Consider the following 18,503-nt stretch of genomic DNA (forward strand, 5'->3'; position numbering starts at 1 on the left):
AGCCATTGTGGGGTAAGTCAGCATCAGGGCCGAGGCTGGGGAAGCACACACAGCCAAGCTTGGTAGGGGGCAGGGGTTACCTTTAATGCTGCGTTTTGTGCCAAATCCCCCACAATGTCCTGTCCCTGAGTATCCCTGCCCACCCTCTCCCCACAGCAGGTTGGGCCCAGAGCTCCACAACCTGGGGTACAAAGGAATAACTTAAGTGTCCTCCCCTCCCCCCTTCCCCAATAAATAGAGTGAGTATCCTGCCCAGGGCCTCCCCCACCTTGGCAAATGGTGGGCTGTGGCGGAGCCTGGGGCGCTACATTCATGGCTGCCCAGGCGGGCGGTGGTGGGCAGGTCTCAGTGAGAGCCATAGGCCCCACACAGGGGCACTGTATTGTCCTGGCTCTGACCCTCCATGTCCATGTCCAGCAGCGTGGGCTGCACGCTGAGGGGCCCAGGGCTCTCTGGAGTGTCTGGCCTGCTTGGAGGCGAGATGCTGAGTGTCCGGCCAAAGGAGACCAGTTTCCAGGGGTCCAGACGGGGGCGGCTGGCAGCTGGCCGGGGTCTTGGGGCAAAGGTGAGGGTGGTGGGACGGCCAGGGAACTCCAGGGGCCGGCGTCGGGTAGGGAACAGGGCCTGGGGGTCGGGCAGTCGAGGGAAGTCCAAGGGATCTCGAGGACCTGGGGAAAGAGGTTCACATGCGGTGAAGGGTTGGGGTAAAGGGGCCATTTCTACACCAACACTCATCCTTGGAAAGTGGTGTTACTGGCTTCTCTTATAAAATCCTCAGATCTTGCTGCACCCGTTTTCTAGTAAGGCCACAGCCATCAGCAGCCCTGTACTTGGACCTTGAACAAGCTCTCACAGTTTCCAATGGCCCATTCTTCTGGAAGATGACCTTTTAAAATTTTCTCTGACAAGCTGGGACCCGTGTAGCAGAGGATGACCTTGAACTCCAGAATTGTAGATGTGAAAACATCCAGTTGTATGTGTGTTGGGGATCACACCCAACACGTTAAGACGATCAACCACTCCACCAAAGGAGCGGCACCCAGCTCGGTTTCCCATCTTAGGGGCAGCCTCAGGTAGCCAAGACTCGTCTCTAACTCCGAGTGTGGCCCAGGTTGGCCCCAAACTGCTAATGCTCAGGACTGCTTCACAGTGTGTGCTCCTCACCACTCCCAGCCCCTGCCTCGTCTCTGAAGTGATCCAAGCAGCACCTGACTGGGGCAGAGATTCAAACCTGACCACAGCTGCTGTAAACCAGAACCCGGGGCCTGCAGGGCACAAGTAATTCCTGACCCTGCCATCCTGACCATATTGCTGGCTAAAAAGCAGAGACAGTGCTGATAGCTACCAATGCTTCCACTTGCCCTTAAGTCACCTACCCCGTCTTTGCTGACATTATAGTCACCTCCCAATTTATCCCCAAGCCCCACAATGCCCCCAACCCCGCAATGACGGCAGGGGATGCTCGGAAGAAGACACGGGTCAGTCGCCTGTGAAAGGTGGCTTGTACAGGCCCCACTCACCGTGGTTGGTGAGCTCTGGAGGCTCCCGCTGTCTCAGAGCCCCATCCGATGGTGTCCGTCTGTGTCCACGGCTCACAGCGTGGGCCGCAGTGACGTGGGTGGGCGTGAGCGACTGCCGGGGGTCCTTCTTGAAGCTCTCCAGCTCTACGTCCACAAGAGGATTGGTGCTAGGTGAGGGCGGGAGCAGAGAAGGCGGCGGGGAGGGCGCAGTGGGGGCAGCCTCATCACTGTCAGAGCGCAGCAATGAGCGCGTAGAGTTGCAATCAGATACAGAAGATAAAGACACCAGGGTGGCCGAGGGTGCCAGGCCAAAGCCTGGGGCTGTCTCTTCGCGGCGACCTCCTGGGCGCCCTGTCGGGCTGAGACCCCGAGGGAAGCGGCCGGGCCGTGGGAAGAAGAGACCGTCCAGCCAGCCCCGCTGCTCCTCACCATCCCCGGCCCGTGCCTCGGCAACGTCGGCGCCCAGGCCCACCGCACTCAGCAGCGTGGCGCAGCCCAGCAGAGCCAGATCACAGCGCCTCCGAGCTCCGTGTCCCGGCCGGGAGGGGGTCGCAGCCGGCGGCTCCCAAGGCGGCTGAGCACAAGGAGAGGCCTCGGCGGGCAGAGGCACCTTGAGGTAGGACGGGGTGGAGTAGGGGGAAGGGGGCACGTTGTTGCCTTCATCTGCCTCCGCAAATTCTTCTGCAATCGGAGAGGTCCGTCACTCAGCTGACATTCTATTTCCTCACCTGGAACTGGTTTTCCTTTCCTCCCCTTCCCCTAGAGTTGGTGGCAAGGATTTCCTCCAATGACCTCCAATCATAGCAACCCTCCGCCCCCTTCTCTAGGTGCCATGTCATCCAAAAATCTCTCCTTCCAAAGCCTTGCTTCTGAAATTGAGAGCCAATCTCAGGTCAGTAGCTGCTCTCTCTTCTGGTCACGTCTCACCTCGGTCTGGGGTGATGTTCCCTCCGCCAGGACTTCTCCTGTCCCCATCACTCCCCAGAGCACCCCCATTCTCTTACCCATCTCATTGAGGCTGGCGAAGCCTGGGGCCATGGGGGTGTGCTTAGGGGATTTGCCCAGGTTGGGGGCGCTCGAGGACCACTGCTTGCTTCCTTCCCCCAGGGCCTTGAGCCTGCAGGGGCACAGGGAGATAGGGTCAGGGCAAGGGTTAGGCCGGTATAGGGGCAGGCAGGCGGGCGGGCGGGCAGGCAGCTATACACCCGTACCTCTCCTCTCCTCCGGCCCGCTCCTTTTGTAAAGTAGAACTGGGACCCCACGTCCTGCCTTTCTTCTTGCCCCCAACCAGTTCTTCCTTTTTTGGTGGCCCACTGCGGCTCCATGTTCCACTGCCACCGCTGCTGCCACAGTCTACGGGGGTCACTGCACGAGAGAAGTGATAAGCAAGTCATGGAGCGGCCCCTATCAGTCTAGGAGCCCGTCTGACAGCGACTCCTACGTAAATCCCTTCTAAGGTGCTCCGCTATCAGGGCGTGGCCTAACTCAGCAAAGCTACAGGCCCGGCTTTAAGCTTTTCGCATTCATCTCCAGAGCCCTGCATCCTCACTCCCCTACCTAAGCCTTCAGCTTCATTCTGATGAGCACAGCCCTGAGTTCTGGAGTTGGCTCTGTTCCTCCATGCTCCGAGTGCACCCTGGCGTGGAGAGACAACTCCCACCAAGGTGTCCTCTGACCTTCACATGCATCCATTGCACAAGTGCACCCATCCACGTGCATACACATTAATTTACCAATGCAATAAAAATAACGAGCTACATTCTAACCTGGAAGACAAAGTAAGACTTAAAATGAAAACAAAAGGCTGAGGAGGAAGTTAGCTTATAGTGTTCGCCTCTTAGAATCCCTGGGTTCTGGGTTGAGGCACATGCCTATAATTCGGAAACAGGGAGGTAGAGGGGGAAGGATCCACAGTCCAGGAGTTCAAGGTCATCCTTAGCTACACAGTGGCAGACCACCCTGGGCTACAGCAGACCATGAGACAGGCATGTAAAGGAAAAGTTTAGTAGTTTGGGATTTTATGTGGATTGGGCTCTGCGTGCTCCCCGTGTGTGGACGGCAGTTCTGCTCCCTCAGCCGCACGGACTACACACACCTCCAAAGAATGCGCCTGTGCCGTGCTCCTGTACGTCCCGTCTTTAAATGGTATAGATTTCTCCACCCCGGTAACAACCACATTTAGACAGCTCCCATTCAAGTGAGCCCCCAAGGATCTGGATACAGGAAGAACAGAAGGGCTGATCCAGCATGAACTGGTTTCTTCCGTTATTCTCAAGTCAACTTTTAAGGTAAATCACCTATTTTTCATCTAGTCCCTATGCATAATCAGATATAGGCATATGTATACCATCTACACACATATATTTATACACATACACACTCACACTCACACACACACACTCACATTTATTCTCTCTCTCTCTCCTTCTCTCAAAACAGCAGCAAGGGCAGGGGCAAAGCTCAGCGATAGAGCGCATGCTTTACATATATGATGCCACGAGGCCTTGCGCACTGCCAAACACTTTTTAAAAAGTAAGGGCTGGAAAGACAGCTCAGAGGTTAAGAGCACTGGCTGCTCTCGAAGAGGACCCAGAATTTGGTTGTCAGCACCCACATGGCAGCTTAAAGCCATGTGTAAAGAAGGTGACTCCCTGGGACTGGAGGGATAGCTTGGTGGTTAAGAGCACTAACTGCTCTTCCAGAGGTCCTGAGTTCAAATCCCAGCAACTACATGGTGGCTCACAGCCATCTGTGATGGGATCTGATGCCTTCTTCTGGTGTGTCTGAGGACAGCTACAGTGTACTTATATATAATAAGTAAATAAATCTTTAAAAAATGAATATGACAAAAAAAATGAATATGACTCCCTCTTCAGGTTCCTTAGGCACTCTATATGCATACTGTGTGGTCATAGGAAAACACTCATACCCAAGACATAAAAATAAATAATAAAACCTTTTTTTGTTAAATAATGACGTTTTAAAAAAATTAGTCAGATCGTGTCTCCGTGGCTGCATATTCTGGCCCTGTGGCCCCCTTTCCATAAAACATACCATCCCTCTTTGCTGTGCCGAGCTGGCCTCTGGGCTGGAACCGTGCCGTCCTTCTCCCTAGCTGTGTCTTTGCTGTTCCTTCTGACAGGGGCACGCACACTCTCAACTACCAAGGGCACTGGCAGACCTCACCTCAGGCCCCGGCTGGGTAGCGTCAGCCTTTTTGTGACACCCACGTTCCTGGGTTGAGGGCTTGCAGAAGCTGCTCAGTCTACTCTAGGCTCACACAGAACAAAGGCGGGGGTCCTGCCTGTGGAGCCAGCATCTCCAGGTCCTCAGAAGTTGGGTTTGGGTGTGAGTTAGGCCAGCAGCTTTTCTGTGCTCCCAGCTTGCAGAACGGACATACACCCCAGGGTCTGAACTCTGTGACCAACCTGTCTTAAAGCATGGCCATGTATTCTACCAATACAATCTCTCTGGAGAACCCTAATACTCCCCACCTCTCAATTTTTGGTGCTGGGGACACAACACAATTACAGGCCCTACTACTGAGCTATCCATACCCCCAGCCCCAACGTCTTTCCTTCTCTTCCCTTCCTGGAAATGACCTTGTTGTGTTTTGTTACCTGTTGCCCTTGCTGAGCACCAGGAATGCCAGCACTGAGCTGAGGTGTGCCCACTGACTGTGAGGGCCTTGTGTACTCACAGCGAATGGCCCTCAGCCGGGGAATGATGCTGGGGCTGGCAGGAGGGCTGGCCCCATCAGATCCTTTCCTCTTGTCCAGGGTGGGGGAGGCCTGGACAGTGATCTTGTGTTCAAATCCTGAAAGCAGAAGGAGGCATCCTAAGTGCTGCACTGTGGTAAGCAAGGGAGATCCCCGCTGTGCGGACAGCAGGGATGGCAGCAGCTGGATCTCAAAGGTGCTCCCCAGACCCATCATGCACCGGGGCTCCCAGAACCCTCTTAGAAATGAGTCTTGCTTTTCCTGGACGAATAGACTTAGAGGGGCCCAAACTGTGCTTGACCAAGAATGCAGGCCTGAGTCTCCACCCCTGCGGCAGTTAAGTTTCATGTGACCATGAGGCACTTGGGGCAACCGTGGGAGAGGAGTTTAATATTCACGCCTGATGACACGTAAGGAAGATATCACATGTGGTTGTTGGAGGCACTAAAGACACTGGACACAAACTAGGCAGGTGAGTCTACTTCTGTCTACTTCAACGTCTATAAAACTCTAGTATAAACCTAAAAACACATGAATATTTGCAGCGTCAGAGATCAGGCCTCTGCATGCTAGGCAAGTACCCAACCACTGAACTACATGCCCAGCCCCCCAACCCCCATCTTTTGGGGGGGTGCTGGGGAAAGTAACCTAGTACCCTGCACCTGTTAGGACGTTAGGCAAGGGCTTGACCAGCAAGCTGTACCCCTATCCCCCTCAGAGCCACAGCCCCATTACCTGTTTTATTTTTAGGTAAGGTTTCACTATGTAGCTCAGACTGCCCTGACCTCTATATCCCAGGCTGTCCTGAAGTCAACCATCTGCCTCTGCCTCTCCAGTGCTGGCATTATAGGCAGGCACCATCATGCCTGACATGGAAACTTAACACCTACATCAAGATGTGCTATAAATATAAAACGCACTGGATCTCAATGATTCAGTGCGAAAACAAGAACATATCTTAGTGGCTTTTTTTTTTTTGTTTTTGTTTTTTTGTTGTTGTTCTTTTTTTCGGAGCTGGGGATCGAACCCAGGGCCTTGCGCTTCCTAGGCAAGTGCTCTACCACTGAGCTAAATCCCCAACCCCGTTTTGTTTTTTTAGTATTGCTTACATAGGCATATTGGACTAATTAAACTGTCTCACAGTTTCTTTTGTGTCGTGATTTGAGATATATACCCTGATCTTTCTTATACAAGGAAGATGGCCTTGAACTCTAATCCTCCTGCTCCCACTTCCCAAGTGATAGGATTACGGGCATGTGCCACGGCGCCTGGCTTCTTTTCACGTTTCAACGTGGCTGCCAGAATACTTAACGCTATGCACGTGGCTGTATCTCCACTGGCTGTACTGTGGGTGGCCTGGCACTGTAGTTTCTGTGTCAGGTAGGGAACTAGTCTTTTGTTTCTGAGACAGCCTTAACCCGTATCCAGGGTGGCCCGGGCTGGCATTGGGCTCGTGGTGGTCCCCTGGATGTCTCAGGGTGGATGCTGGGATGACAAATGTGCGCTACCATTCCTGGCTTTATGGGTCATCTTTTCTATGCGATAGATACACTTGTAACAGGAAAAAAAAAAACTTTAAGGTGCCGAGAGTGTAGCTCGGTGGGAAAACAACCTTGCCAAGCACGTATAATTGTCCTAATGAATCAAGCAACCCTCTATGGAGACATACCCCGCCCCCAAGAAGTTTCTCGGGGGCGCTCAGGGAACTGGGAGGTACCGGAGGGCAGGCTGATGTGGCTGCTGCCTTCCCGTAGCTTGAGCAAGCGGCTGCGTTTGAAGTTGCCCTTGCGTTTGCGGACCCTGGGCTTCTCCTGGCTCAGCTGGCTCATGAGCAGGTGCAGTTCACGTTCTACAATGTCCATCTCTCGCTCGGCCAGCTCCTGCTCCCGCCGCCGCAGCTGCTCTTCCTGAAAACGCTGCTCCTGTGCGGCCCGCAACAGCTCTTCTTCACGGCTGCGCAATTCCTGGTGGGAGGGAGCCAGGCAGACAGACCCGGAGGTAGGGCTTAGGTGCGGGACTCGGCCCATGGTCCCAGGACAATTGGGTCTTGTGGGCATCAGGCTTTGGGTTCACATCCCTCCAGTTTGGGCTTTACTAGTTAAGATGAATGCCATGGGGTACTGGAGAGATGGCTCAGCGGTTAAGAGCACTGACTACTCTTCCAGAGGTCCTGAGTTCAATTCCCAGGAACTACATGGTAGCTCACAACCATCTGTAAAGAGATCTGATGCCCTTCTTCTGGTGTGTCTGAAGACAGCTACAGTATACTTATATATAATAAATAAATCTTAAAGAAAAAAATGATGAATGCCATGGCAAGGACTGAATTAGCACCCCAAAAGGGTGCTTTTTCTCTTTCCTTTCTGATTTTAAGACAGGGTCTTATGAAACCTAGACTGGCCTCAAACTCACTACACTCTGGAGAGCAACAGGTACCACCATGCCTGGTTTATGTTGTGCCATGATACAATCCAAGGTTTTGAGTCTGCTAGGCAAGCGTTCCATGCCTTCTACACCCCTTGCCCTGTTCCAGTTCTCAGCTCTTCCGTTTGTTAAGTGAACTGTCCTTTGGTAAACAAAGCAAAGCAAAGAGTAGTGGAAAACTTCAGACACACCCCAAAGCAAAGAACAGCGCCCTTGTTACCCATTACCTCGCGTTGTCAGTCACTACACCTTGCAAGTCTGTTCCTTTCCTTTTCCACCCTCTCAGTTTATGCTAACATTTATAGCATGCAGTATCGCCTGTAAGTACTTCAGCACAGGGGGCCTTTTTCTTATCAGTCCGCTAACAGAGAGCTGTCTTAACATGCAAAAATACCCTGCACGGACCCAAGGAGGATGGGCAGGGTTCAGGGAAAGGGATTCTGAACTGCCCAAGGCATCAGAACTGGGATCTCCACCCCATCCTTGTCTCCTGCCTTCACCTTCTCCTTGGTCCGAAGGTCATCGAACATATGCTGAATCTCCAGCTTCCAGTCTTCCTGCAGTGAGTGGAAGGACTCCAGTGGCATCTGGAACAGGGCTGACTGCTCGATGACCTCCAGCTGCTTCAAGATGCTGCCAAAATCTGGTCGCCCATGAGGGTCTGGGTCCCAGCATTCTGGGGTGAGGAGGGGAGGAAGAATGGGGCAAGGGTCAGCATCCATGCTCAGAGCAAGGCAAGACATAGCTACGTTTCTGTCAACAAGGGAAATAATGGGAAGGAACACCAGGACCTGCTCAGAGGGATCCAGGTTCAGACAGGAACCCCAGTATCAGATACCCTCAGGAGCTCTGGGTCTGGCCAGAAAATGGGTATGGGAGCCATGGAGGCAATGATGGGGATGACAGCTTGGGCTCCAGAGCCTTCTCCCCCATTCCTGGGCCCACTGGAATGCAAGGATGGTATAAAGGGGAGAGGTGTGGCCCAAGGGACCCTGTCCCCAAAGCTGAGCCTACCCTCTCCACAGGGCCCTGGCTCACCCTCCAGTAGGCGGGCAAAGGGCTCGGGGCACGTGGAGGGGATGGGTAGCGTCAGCTTGTTCATAGCCACACCGTAAGCCACGGCCAAGGCGTCGATTTCTCGGTAGGGGACCTCCCCGGTCAGCAGCTCCCAAAGAAGAACCCCGAAGCTGCAGGCGGGGAGAGGGAGGGTGATGCCACAGCCCACCCCAGTCTTCACCTGTACTCCAGCCCTCCCTTGCTCCTACTTCAGCCTAGCTGGTGAGCCCACATGAGCCTGATTTGACCTCCACAGGCTTGTTCTTCAAAAGGTAGACAGGGTTGTCTCCTGACATCTTCTGTCTACTTTTCTGACAAATCAAAGTCAAAGTGGAATGTCAATGCCTATTGGGAAATGCCTACTGGCTGTCCTGGAGCTCACTATGTCAAACAACCTGGCCTTAAACCTCCAGAGTGCTGAACTTCAAAGGGAGCATCACCACACCCAGAGCCATCTTTTTAATGAACTCATCACTTCTTTGTCTTTTTAAAAACTGCTTTATTGGCTGGGGTTTTAGCTCAGTGGTAGAGCGCTTGCCTAGGAAGCGCAAGGCCCTGGGTTCGGTCCCCAGCTCCGAAAAAAAGAACCAAAAAAAAAAATGTATAAAAACTGCTTTATTGGGCTGGAGAGATGGCTCAGTGGTTAAGAGCACCGACTGTGCTTCCCAAGGTCCTGAGTTCAATTCCCAGCAACCACATGGTGGCTCACAACCATCTGTAATGAGATCTGATGCCCTCTTCTGGTGTGTCTGAAGACAGCTACAGTGTACTCATCATATATACATAAAATAAAAAAAAAGTTAAAAAAAACTGCTTTATTGTGGGAGCAGGGGCATGGCTCACACGTGGAGGTTTGAGGTAAGTCACAGGAATGTGTTCTCTCCCACCATGTGGGTCACAGGGAACAAAGTCAGATGTAGTCAACCTTGGCAGCAAACACCGTTACCCACTGAGCCATCTTGTAAGCCCTAAAATCAGATCTTAATAAATGCTGGGGGCTGAATCTAGGACCTCATACATACCCACTAGGCAAGCACTCAGACACTGGGCTATAGCATCAACAGCAACAGCAGCCCCTCCTCCTCTTCCTCCATCTCCAACGCAACATGGTCTCACCATAGCTAAGGTGGACCTGGAGCTTACTAGATAGCCCATGCTCAACTGACCCCAAATTACAGGTCCCCTGCCTCTGCCTCCTGAGTACATGCCTGGGACAGCAGTCCTTCATTCCTTCAGTGATCATTGCAGTGTCACTTCTAAACACCCAGCCTCTTCCTTCGTATACCCTGTCCCTTTTGTCAAGAACACTCTTCCTTTGTGTTTTATAGCTTTGTCCTTCAAGTCCTAACTGAGGGTGCCCCCTCTGCCAGGAAGCCCTCCTTGATGCCCTAGATGTGTGCCCACAGTACTTACCTGTCATTACTAGTTAGGACTATTTCCCATGTGTTAGTACTTACCCCAGACCAGACACTGCTAGGCAGGCTTAGTTATCCTTACAACAAAGTTTCAAGGTAGAAGGAACTGGCATGATTCCATCTTGCCATCCTTAATGGCAAGGGATACCCACTCTCCCCTCCTCCTTTCTGGTTGGAATGTGGGCGTGAAGCCTGGAGCTCAAGCAGTCATTCTGGATCATGAAGATTACTGTTTGTTTGTTTTTTTAAAGATTTATTTATTTTATGTATGTACACTGTCACTCTCCTCAGACAAGATATTCTTTTTAATATTGATTTATTATGTATACAATGTTCTGCCTGCTCGTATGTCTGCACACCAGAAGAGGGCACCAGGCCTCATTATAGAAGGTTGTGAGCCACTATGTGGTTGCTGGGAATTGAACTTAGGACCTCTGGAAGAGTGGTCAGTGTTCATAACCGCTGAGCCATCTCTCCAGCCCAAGATTACTGGTTTTCAAAAGGAGGTAGCATGATGTCCTCCACTCCCATGTCCCTAGAAACCTACAGGGGCAGTTTGATTGTTACAGTGACTGAGGAGTGCTACTGGTAGCTGGCGGCAGGGAGATATGGCACTTAGTGTCTTGACCTGTAACACCACCACCTTATTTGGGAACACATTCAGGAAGGAGCCCATGAGGTGGGGTCACTGTATCACCTGCGCTTTCCAAAAGATTCAGCAACATGATCACTGAGACCTTCACCAAACAGTGCCCATGCTAGGGAGCCAGTGGGAACTCTGGTCTGATTTTTTCTGCCTCAACATTACTTTGCGACTTTAACGACTTGCAACCTGGCTGGCGACTGACAGTCAATGAGCACACCAGGGCGTGGTTGGCACCCTACACCTAAGAGTAACACCCCACTGCTCACCTCAGTGCCTCCTTTGTGGTGCCCCAATTGTTCAGCTGGCTCCTGGTCACTGAGAACTCAGCTTACACAGTGGTTCTAGGACTAGGAAGTACCTCCCTGTCTATCCCACCTTCATTTATTTTCACGCACAAACTTTCCTGATCCTTACAATTATTTCACAATTTTCTTCTTCTTCTTTTTTTTTCCAAACAAACACACACTGAGACTCACTATGTATCCCTGACTGATCTGGAATTCCACTGAAGGCTGTGTAGACCAGGCTGCTCTACACTTACACAGCTCCATCTGCCTGCCTCTGTAGTCTGATGCTAGGTGTGTACCACCATACCTAGCAATAGTTTAAAAGTCGGTTTCGTGTGTGTGCGTGCGTGCGTGCATGTGCGTGTGTGTGTGTGCGCGCCTGTTTGCATGAGTGTGTATATACATGTGTGAGCACATGGAGGCCAGGGGTAAACCTCAGCTGTCATTCTCAGGAGCTGTCCACTTGGATTGTGTGGTTTTATTGTTTGTTTCTAATACAGAGTCTCTGTGTAGCCTTTGTTATACTGGAACTCACTATGTAGACCAGGCTGGCTTCACTGAGTCTGCCTCTGCCTCCCCAGTGCTGGGATTAAAGGTGGCACCTGCGACCACACCCAGGTTCCTTGGTTTTGTTTAAGACAGGTTCTCTCTTTGGGATCTGTAGCTTGTGGTTAGACTGCCAGCCAGCAGGTTGCCCGGATCCCTGTCTCTGCCTCCTCAGTGCTGCTGGGATCACAAGCACATCTCCACACCCAGGTTTATGTGGATGCTGTGGGTTAAACGGGCTATCATGGCCTTCATGGAAAACACTTTACTGATCTAATCGACCCCCCTATTTTACAATTTTCTTTTAGTTTTTTTGTTACTATCTGTGATGTAGGGATTTATTTATTTTGTGTTACTGAGGATTTTACTCAGGGAACTACAGCAAGCCATGCAAGTATGCTCTCAATGAGCCATGCCCCAGCCCCTCACTGGGGAACTTTAGGTCGGTGCTCTGCCACTGCCTCACTGGGGGAGTCTAGGCAGGGGCTCTACCACTTAGCCACGCCCCCAGCTCCTCCCTGGGGAATTCTAGGCAGGGGCTCTCCCACTGAGCCACACCTCTAACCCTTTGCTAGAGGATAGATTCCAGGTCGTGCTCTACCATTATGCTACATCCACTAACCTCTTATTTTGATTTTGAAACAAGCTCTAAGTTGCTCAGGCAGGTTTTGAACTTGAAATCATCCTGTCTCTGCCTCCTGAGTAGATAACTATCTATGCTAACAGGAAGGGTTCTCTGTGTTTGCTGACTCTTGTATCTCTAGACATCTGTGTAGCTGGAGGAATGAATGGCTGCATCCAGGTCCTCAACTTCCCAATTCAATGACTTCGCAGTGGATCATGCTTCAGAAGCCCTTTCTTTAGTGCTAGCATCTCTTCCTTCTGAAATTTTTTATTCAGGTACAAATTTTTACTCAGGATCTGTTTGAGCCCCAGGAACACTTAACTGCTTGGTCACTGGATCCCCCACAGATGTCCCTCCCGCCAGCACCTCCTCCTTCCTCTCCCTATCCCTGAGGACACCCGCCAGCCTCTCAGCACCTCCAGACATCGCTGCTTTTGGAGAAGAGGGAGAGGCGGATAACCTCAGGAGCCATCCAGGCGTAGGTCCCCGCCGCACTCATTTTGGTCGTCTTGTGCCACTCTCGGGCAAGGCCGAAGTCTGTGATCTTGAGCACCGTGTCAGCGAGGTTGTGGTTCTCAATGGCCTCCAGAATTAGGACTGGGGGTAGGAACAAAGGTGGGTCATCAAGACCTGACAGGCTGGTGCCCTAGGCGTCTGCCCTCCTCTTTCTCTTCAATAGGTTATGGGTCCCCACTCTGCACAGTTCCTTCCTGCCCTGGTCACCAGAAGTGACTTCTTGTGGCCTTTTGCAACACAGTCAACACTGCCCCTCCCTGTGTCTTCATTCTGTTAGGTAGTCACATGGCTGCTCTTTTCTCTAACCAGGCAGAGGGTGAAGCCCTGGACTCTAACTCTGGGAGAATCATGCTACTTATACTGGCCAAGAAAAAGAGGATGGAGAGACAGCTCGGCCATTAAGTGTGTGCTGATCTTGCAGACAACTTGAATTGTATTCTCATCACCCTCACCAGACAGCTTGCAACCACATGTAACTTCAGCTCCAGAGGATCTGATGCTTTCTACTGAACTCCACAGAAACCAGTGCTTACACACACACACACACACACACACACACACACACACACACACACACACCTGCATATAATTAAAAATAGCTCTTGGGGCTGGAGATATAGCTCAGTGGTTAAGAGCATGCACTGCTCCTGCAGAGGACCCACACAGTCACCTGGAACTCTAGCTTCAAAGGATCCAATACCTTCTGGCCTCTGCAGGGGCCTGCACTCATGTGTAAATACACCCACATACATACATAATTTAACACACACACACACACACACACACACTTTTAAAGGAAAAGGTAGACACAGTTGGGCATGGAAGCACATGCCTATAATCCCAGAACTTGGCAGCCTGAGGCAGGTGAATAATATATTGGAGGCAAGACTTTGTCTCTAAACCGAAGAAATGAAATGAACATGACAGGCCAATTCAAAGCTTAGCCTGCGAGAAGCCTCTGGCACGATCTTGGCCTCTAGGACTCCTGCCACCACCATGATAATGTGCTTTAAGTAGCCTGCTGGTCCAAAGGAGATGGGAGACACTTGGGAGTAGATCCCCTCTACCCAAGCCCTACTAAATTACTTTGTTCCCCACCAGCTATAAGAGCACAGACAGTAACAAGGAGCTGTTCCCACACACTGGGTTTGGGGGACAGTCAGTTATGCAGCATCACTGTGATCAAGACTGACTGATACAACCAAGCATACAGCATTGTTCTAGCTGACTGGAGGCAATGGGTCATCTAACAATGATACCAGCGATGATTAGTGTCTACATTGGGGTTACATCCTTTCTAGGAATGGACTCATAATTTTATTGCCTAGCACCTAAGTCTTAGAGAAGTCACCTGATGAAAAGCATGTGGCTCTCCTGATAACAGTGCAAAGACTTGAACCAGCTTTGCCATCCTGCCCAATGTCTTAATGCTGAGAGGGTCGATGCTTTGAATGTTTGTGCCATGTTTGAGTGATGGGCATTGACCCAAGGCCTCATGCATGTGAGGCACACACTTTAAGACTATGCTACAGCCTCGGCTACATATGCATACGTTTGCCTGAAGGTTTACATGTCCAATATGTGCGTGCCTGGTGCCCAGGGAGACATCATGTATAGAATCCCCTGGAACTGGAGTCACAGGTGTTTGTGAGGCGCCATGCGGGTGGTGGGACTGAAGTCATGTTAGCCATGTTCTCTGCAGGAGTAGCTAGTGCTCCTAACCACCAAGCTCTCTCTCCAGCCTCCAGGCCTGGGTTTTGCTGGTTTGAAAAGACCGTCACCCACTGTAGTCCAGTCTGACCTCAAATCTGCAGCCATTTCCATGGTGCAGCCCCCAAGCACTGCGATTCTATGCCAGTCTCCACGTTCACCAGTTTTACTATTTCTCCACAGAGGCATGCTCTTCCCGCCTCACACTCGCTCTGCTTTCCCTATCTCTCTTAGTAAGGTTGATTCCTTTATGTTCAGTTGTTGTGCCCCAGATGCTGCCTTTCTTGACCATCGAAAATAACGTATTCACCACAATTCCCTTGGAATGTCTGAAAACTGGTATTTATTTTCCTTTTTCCCTCTCTTTCTATCTTTCTTCTACCTATGGACCCTGTATATCTATATGTATCTATCATCCCATATCTATAGGTAGATTGATCAATCAACCATCTATTTTTATTTACTATATATAAACTACATGTTAGTGAGGGGTAGGGTTTTCTTCCTGGTCTTTTTTCTTTCTTTCTTTCTTTTTTTTGGACAGAATCTCATTAGGTAGCCCTGGCTGTCCTGAAACTCACTATGTAGACCAGACTGGCCTTGAACTCACAGATCTGCCAGCCTCTGCCTCCTGAGTGCTGGGATTAGGGTTACAAAAGCACACCTGTCCCTTCTTTTTTAAAAAGAAAAATATGTTTATCTATTTTGTGTGTGTGTACGTATTTGTGTTTGAGTTGTTCCAGACATGTCCCAGAATTAAACTGAAGTTGCCAGGCTGGGCAGCAAGTGCCTTTGCCCAGACAGCCATCAGACTGGCCCCTGACTGACTGATTTACACGGTTGCCCACACTAGCCTGGGACTCATGTAGCTCAGAGGCTGGTCTCAAACTTATGGCAGTCCTCTTGCCTCAGCTTCCTAATCTTGGGATCAGAGGCAATGCCACTATACCCAGCTGTCCCAGTCTCCTCCATGACCCCAGAGCAAGGATGAAGCACAGTAGGTGCTTAAGAATGACTAAACTGAGTCAGGCATGGTAGTACACATCTGTAACTCCATTACCCAGAGGCTGTCAGGATGGCTGAGCAGGTAAAGGCACTTATAACCTGATGATCTGAGTCCATCCCAGAGCCCTCACGGTGGAAGAACAGGCGTGACTCCTCTGACTTTACACATGCATAGTGATGTGTATTTCCAACCCCAATAGTAAATAATTAATCTTAAAAAACAAGAATTATTGAAGCAAAGAACAAATGACATCAGACGAGGCACTTCTCGGGCTGGGGTGTAGGAACTGTTGCAGGAGCCCTTGTCCATTACTGCCCCAGAGGAAGCCCCGGCCTTGAGAGCCCAGCCACCTTAGCTAGGTTGTGTCAGAGATGTTCTATGCATCCTCTGGGTGAGGAAGGGCCTAGGATCCCCTCATGTCAGTGACCCTGCCTCTACTCACCCAGCATTTTAGAAATACTAGAATGTGGGCATCTGTACAGGCAAGGACCACCTGCATCTATCTTTTTGAGTCTCCCAGACTGGGCACAGGCCATGGAAGGCCATCAGTACTTGGTCACTCTCTCTGTGGAATGCATGAATGCCAGGCACAGAAGATGAAGACCACCCAGCCCCTCTCTTCTAGGGGCTAAGCTTGCAATTAGTAACAAGCTTAAACACAACAGCTGAGTGGAAACAAACATGAAAATGTAAACCAACAGGTAATGGCTAAGGGGTAAGCACTGAAGGCAAAGGGAGGGTCTCACATTCCTCGGTTAAGAATGATCCACTTGAGGGCAAGGAACGTGCAGGCCTCATTTGCTGTGGAGCCCCCATGCATGTGCTCTGGCCTTGTAAATACCAAATGCAAGACTGAGGCCATCAATTTAAAAGAAAATGAAAGATGTGAAATGAGGCTCCCCAAGGATGGGAGAGCCAAGGAGGCAAAGTCTGCCCAGATGTATACCTAGAAGTATCTAGCACACAGCATGACCTAGCACATACCAGAATCATCTAGAAAGAAAGCAATGGTTCATCTATGAGGGCTCTCAGGGAAACCATGGTGTCTTGGTGCTTGGAGAGGGCCTAACTTACTAGTGGGTCCATTGACATTTGCTAATGCCTTGAGATGCATTTGGCTTAGGTATGATTTCTAGGGACCCTTCCCATCTACTTGGCCCATGGCTGACTCAACCAACGAGTCAGCTTTGTAGAACCTGTGACTGGCAAAGTAACCTGGAAGTGTCTTCCACCAGCCACACTCTTCCCAACCCCTTCATCCGTTCCTGTTTGCTGGGGGAACCAGCAGCATTTCAAGAGCAGTTTTGATTTGCCCCATTCAATCCCTATCCCAGGGCACTTAAGGCAGTGTCTGGAGACATTTTTGGTTTTGATAGTTGGGAACAGGGTTGCAGAGTACTAATGACCTCTGTGGGTGGAGTCCAAAGGCCACTAAACAAGGTAAAGTGCACAGAACTATCCCCTACCATTGACAATACCACAAAGGTTAATGGTGAAAGGCTTGGGAAGCCTGGCTCCAACTAAGCCAGCTTCCGTTTATCTCTGCCTGGTAGACTCTGATGCCATGACCAGGTGGTGGGTATCATGAGGACAGACTCTGCAAGTGGCAATGAACACAGGGACTGTCATAGTGCCATGGATACACAATCATCGACACACTTTGACTATACCACGAAACACAGTCTGTCTTCCAACCTTTCTGAGCCTCCTTTTTCTTCTTAATACAACCAAAGCCCCCTCACCTGGCATTGAAAGGCCTTGCCGCCCCTACTTGCCCCATGCATAGTGCCATCTGGTGTCCCTTGCTCTTTCCAACCACCTGGGCTTGGCCTCATAATGTTCAGCGGAAGAGTTTTGGGAGAGAGGATACCACTTACTGTTGATGGACTTGAGGTCCCGGTGAATGATGGGTACAGGGGCATCATTGTGCAGATAGTTCATGCCCCGTGCCACCTGCACAGCCCAGTTGACCAGCACATGAGGGGGGACCCGGCGACCTGCCAGTACCCTGCTCAATGCACCTCCCCGAGCATATTCCATCACCAGGCAGAGGTTTGGGGGGCTGAGGCAGGCGCCCCTCAGGGCAATGATGTTGGGGTGCTGAAGGGCTCCAAAGAGCCGGGCCTCCTGGCGCACCTGCTCCGCTGTCACTGCTGGGTCCCGTTCAGGGTCCAGCCGGGCGGCCTTGACCGCTACTTCCTCTCCACGCCATAAGGCGCGGTAGACCTTGCCAAAGCCCCCCACACCGATGATCTCCTCCAGCTGCAGCTCGTGAAAGGGGATCTCCTGTGGCAGCTGGAGGTCTGTGGGTGCAGCGGGTGCAGCGGGGGCCACGTAGTTGCTGGGGAAGACGCCCACTCGGCCGCTGGGCAGCTGCCCTGTCCACCAGCCCTCATCTCCAGACACCGCACAGTCCTGGGAAAGCACCTGGACGCGATCGCCTCTCCGCAGGGTCAGCTCCTCGTCGCCCACCGCCTCGTAGTCGAACACGGCGGTCCACACTGGCCCCGCGGGGGTCGCGCCCCACTCTCTGGCCGCCGCCCCCTCCTCCTCCTCCATGGGGGAGGGGCCGGGGGCTGCGGGGGGCCGCTTCACGCAGGCTGCCCGCGGAATGCTGAGCACGAAGCCAGGAGGCCGGGATGGGAGACAGTCCCTGGGGACCCCGGGGGGCTCCTGAGGACCATGGCTGGGGGAAGGGCCTCCACTGGAGCGAAGGAATTAAAAAAAAAAAAACCTAAAATACACCTTTTTCAAAAGACAGGACCGTTCCCTCGGATCTGGCTATGCAGATCTGGCGATAGGTTCACCTGTCCCCAAAGATGTCAGGGCGCAAGGAGGGCCGGGTTGAGCGGGGCCCGCCGGCGGAGGCCGAGGCCGAGGGCAGCAAGCGGCCGCCCCTCCCCGCGCCTCTCACCCCGCGCAGCTCCACCGGCGGCCCCCGGCTCCGCATCCCCAGCCACGACCACAGGGCCGGGCGGGGATGGCGGCGCCCCGGGGGCGGCCGCCCCGGGATGGGGTGGCGCGCCCCTCAGC

The 18,503-nt window shown here is 51.9% G+C and overlaps 1 protein-coding gene across 2 annotated transcripts; it reads right to left on the minus strand.

Moving 5' to 3' along the window:
* Nucleotides 1–63: 63 nt before the first annotated feature.
* On the minus strand, nt 64–18,364 carry Map3k10 (mitogen activated protein kinase kinase kinase 10). 2 transcript variants are annotated; one of them, NM_001395098.1, is made up of 10 exons: nt 17,348–18,364; nt 12,655–12,835; nt 8,702–8,850; nt 8,164–8,339; nt 6,957–7,203; nt 5,221–5,337; nt 2,732–2,885; nt 2,525–2,637; nt 1,521–2,201; nt 64–668 (listed from the first exon to the last, which is right to left on the minus strand). In NM_001395098.1, the coding sequence occupies exons 1-10, from the start codon at nt 18,027–18,029 to the stop codon at nt 346–348; spliced, it is 2,823 nt and encodes a 940-aa protein (NP_001382027.1). In that variant the 5' UTR covers nt 18,030–18,364; the 3' UTR covers nt 64–345. The 2 variants fall into 2 exon arrangements, with proteins under 2 accessions (NP_001382027.1, XP_038967479.1); XM_039111551.1 differs by lacking the exons at nt 8,702–8,850; nt 17,348–18,364 and having other exon boundaries at nt 12,655–12,797.
* Between the last annotated feature and the right edge of the window lie 139 nt (nt 18,365–18,503).

Source organism: Rattus norvegicus, chromosome 1 (genome assembly GCF_036323735.1).
Source record: "Rattus norvegicus strain BN/NHsdMcwi chromosome 1, GRCr8, whole genome shotgun sequence".
NCBI lineage: Eukaryota > Metazoa > Chordata > Mammalia > Rodentia > Muridae > Rattus > Rattus norvegicus.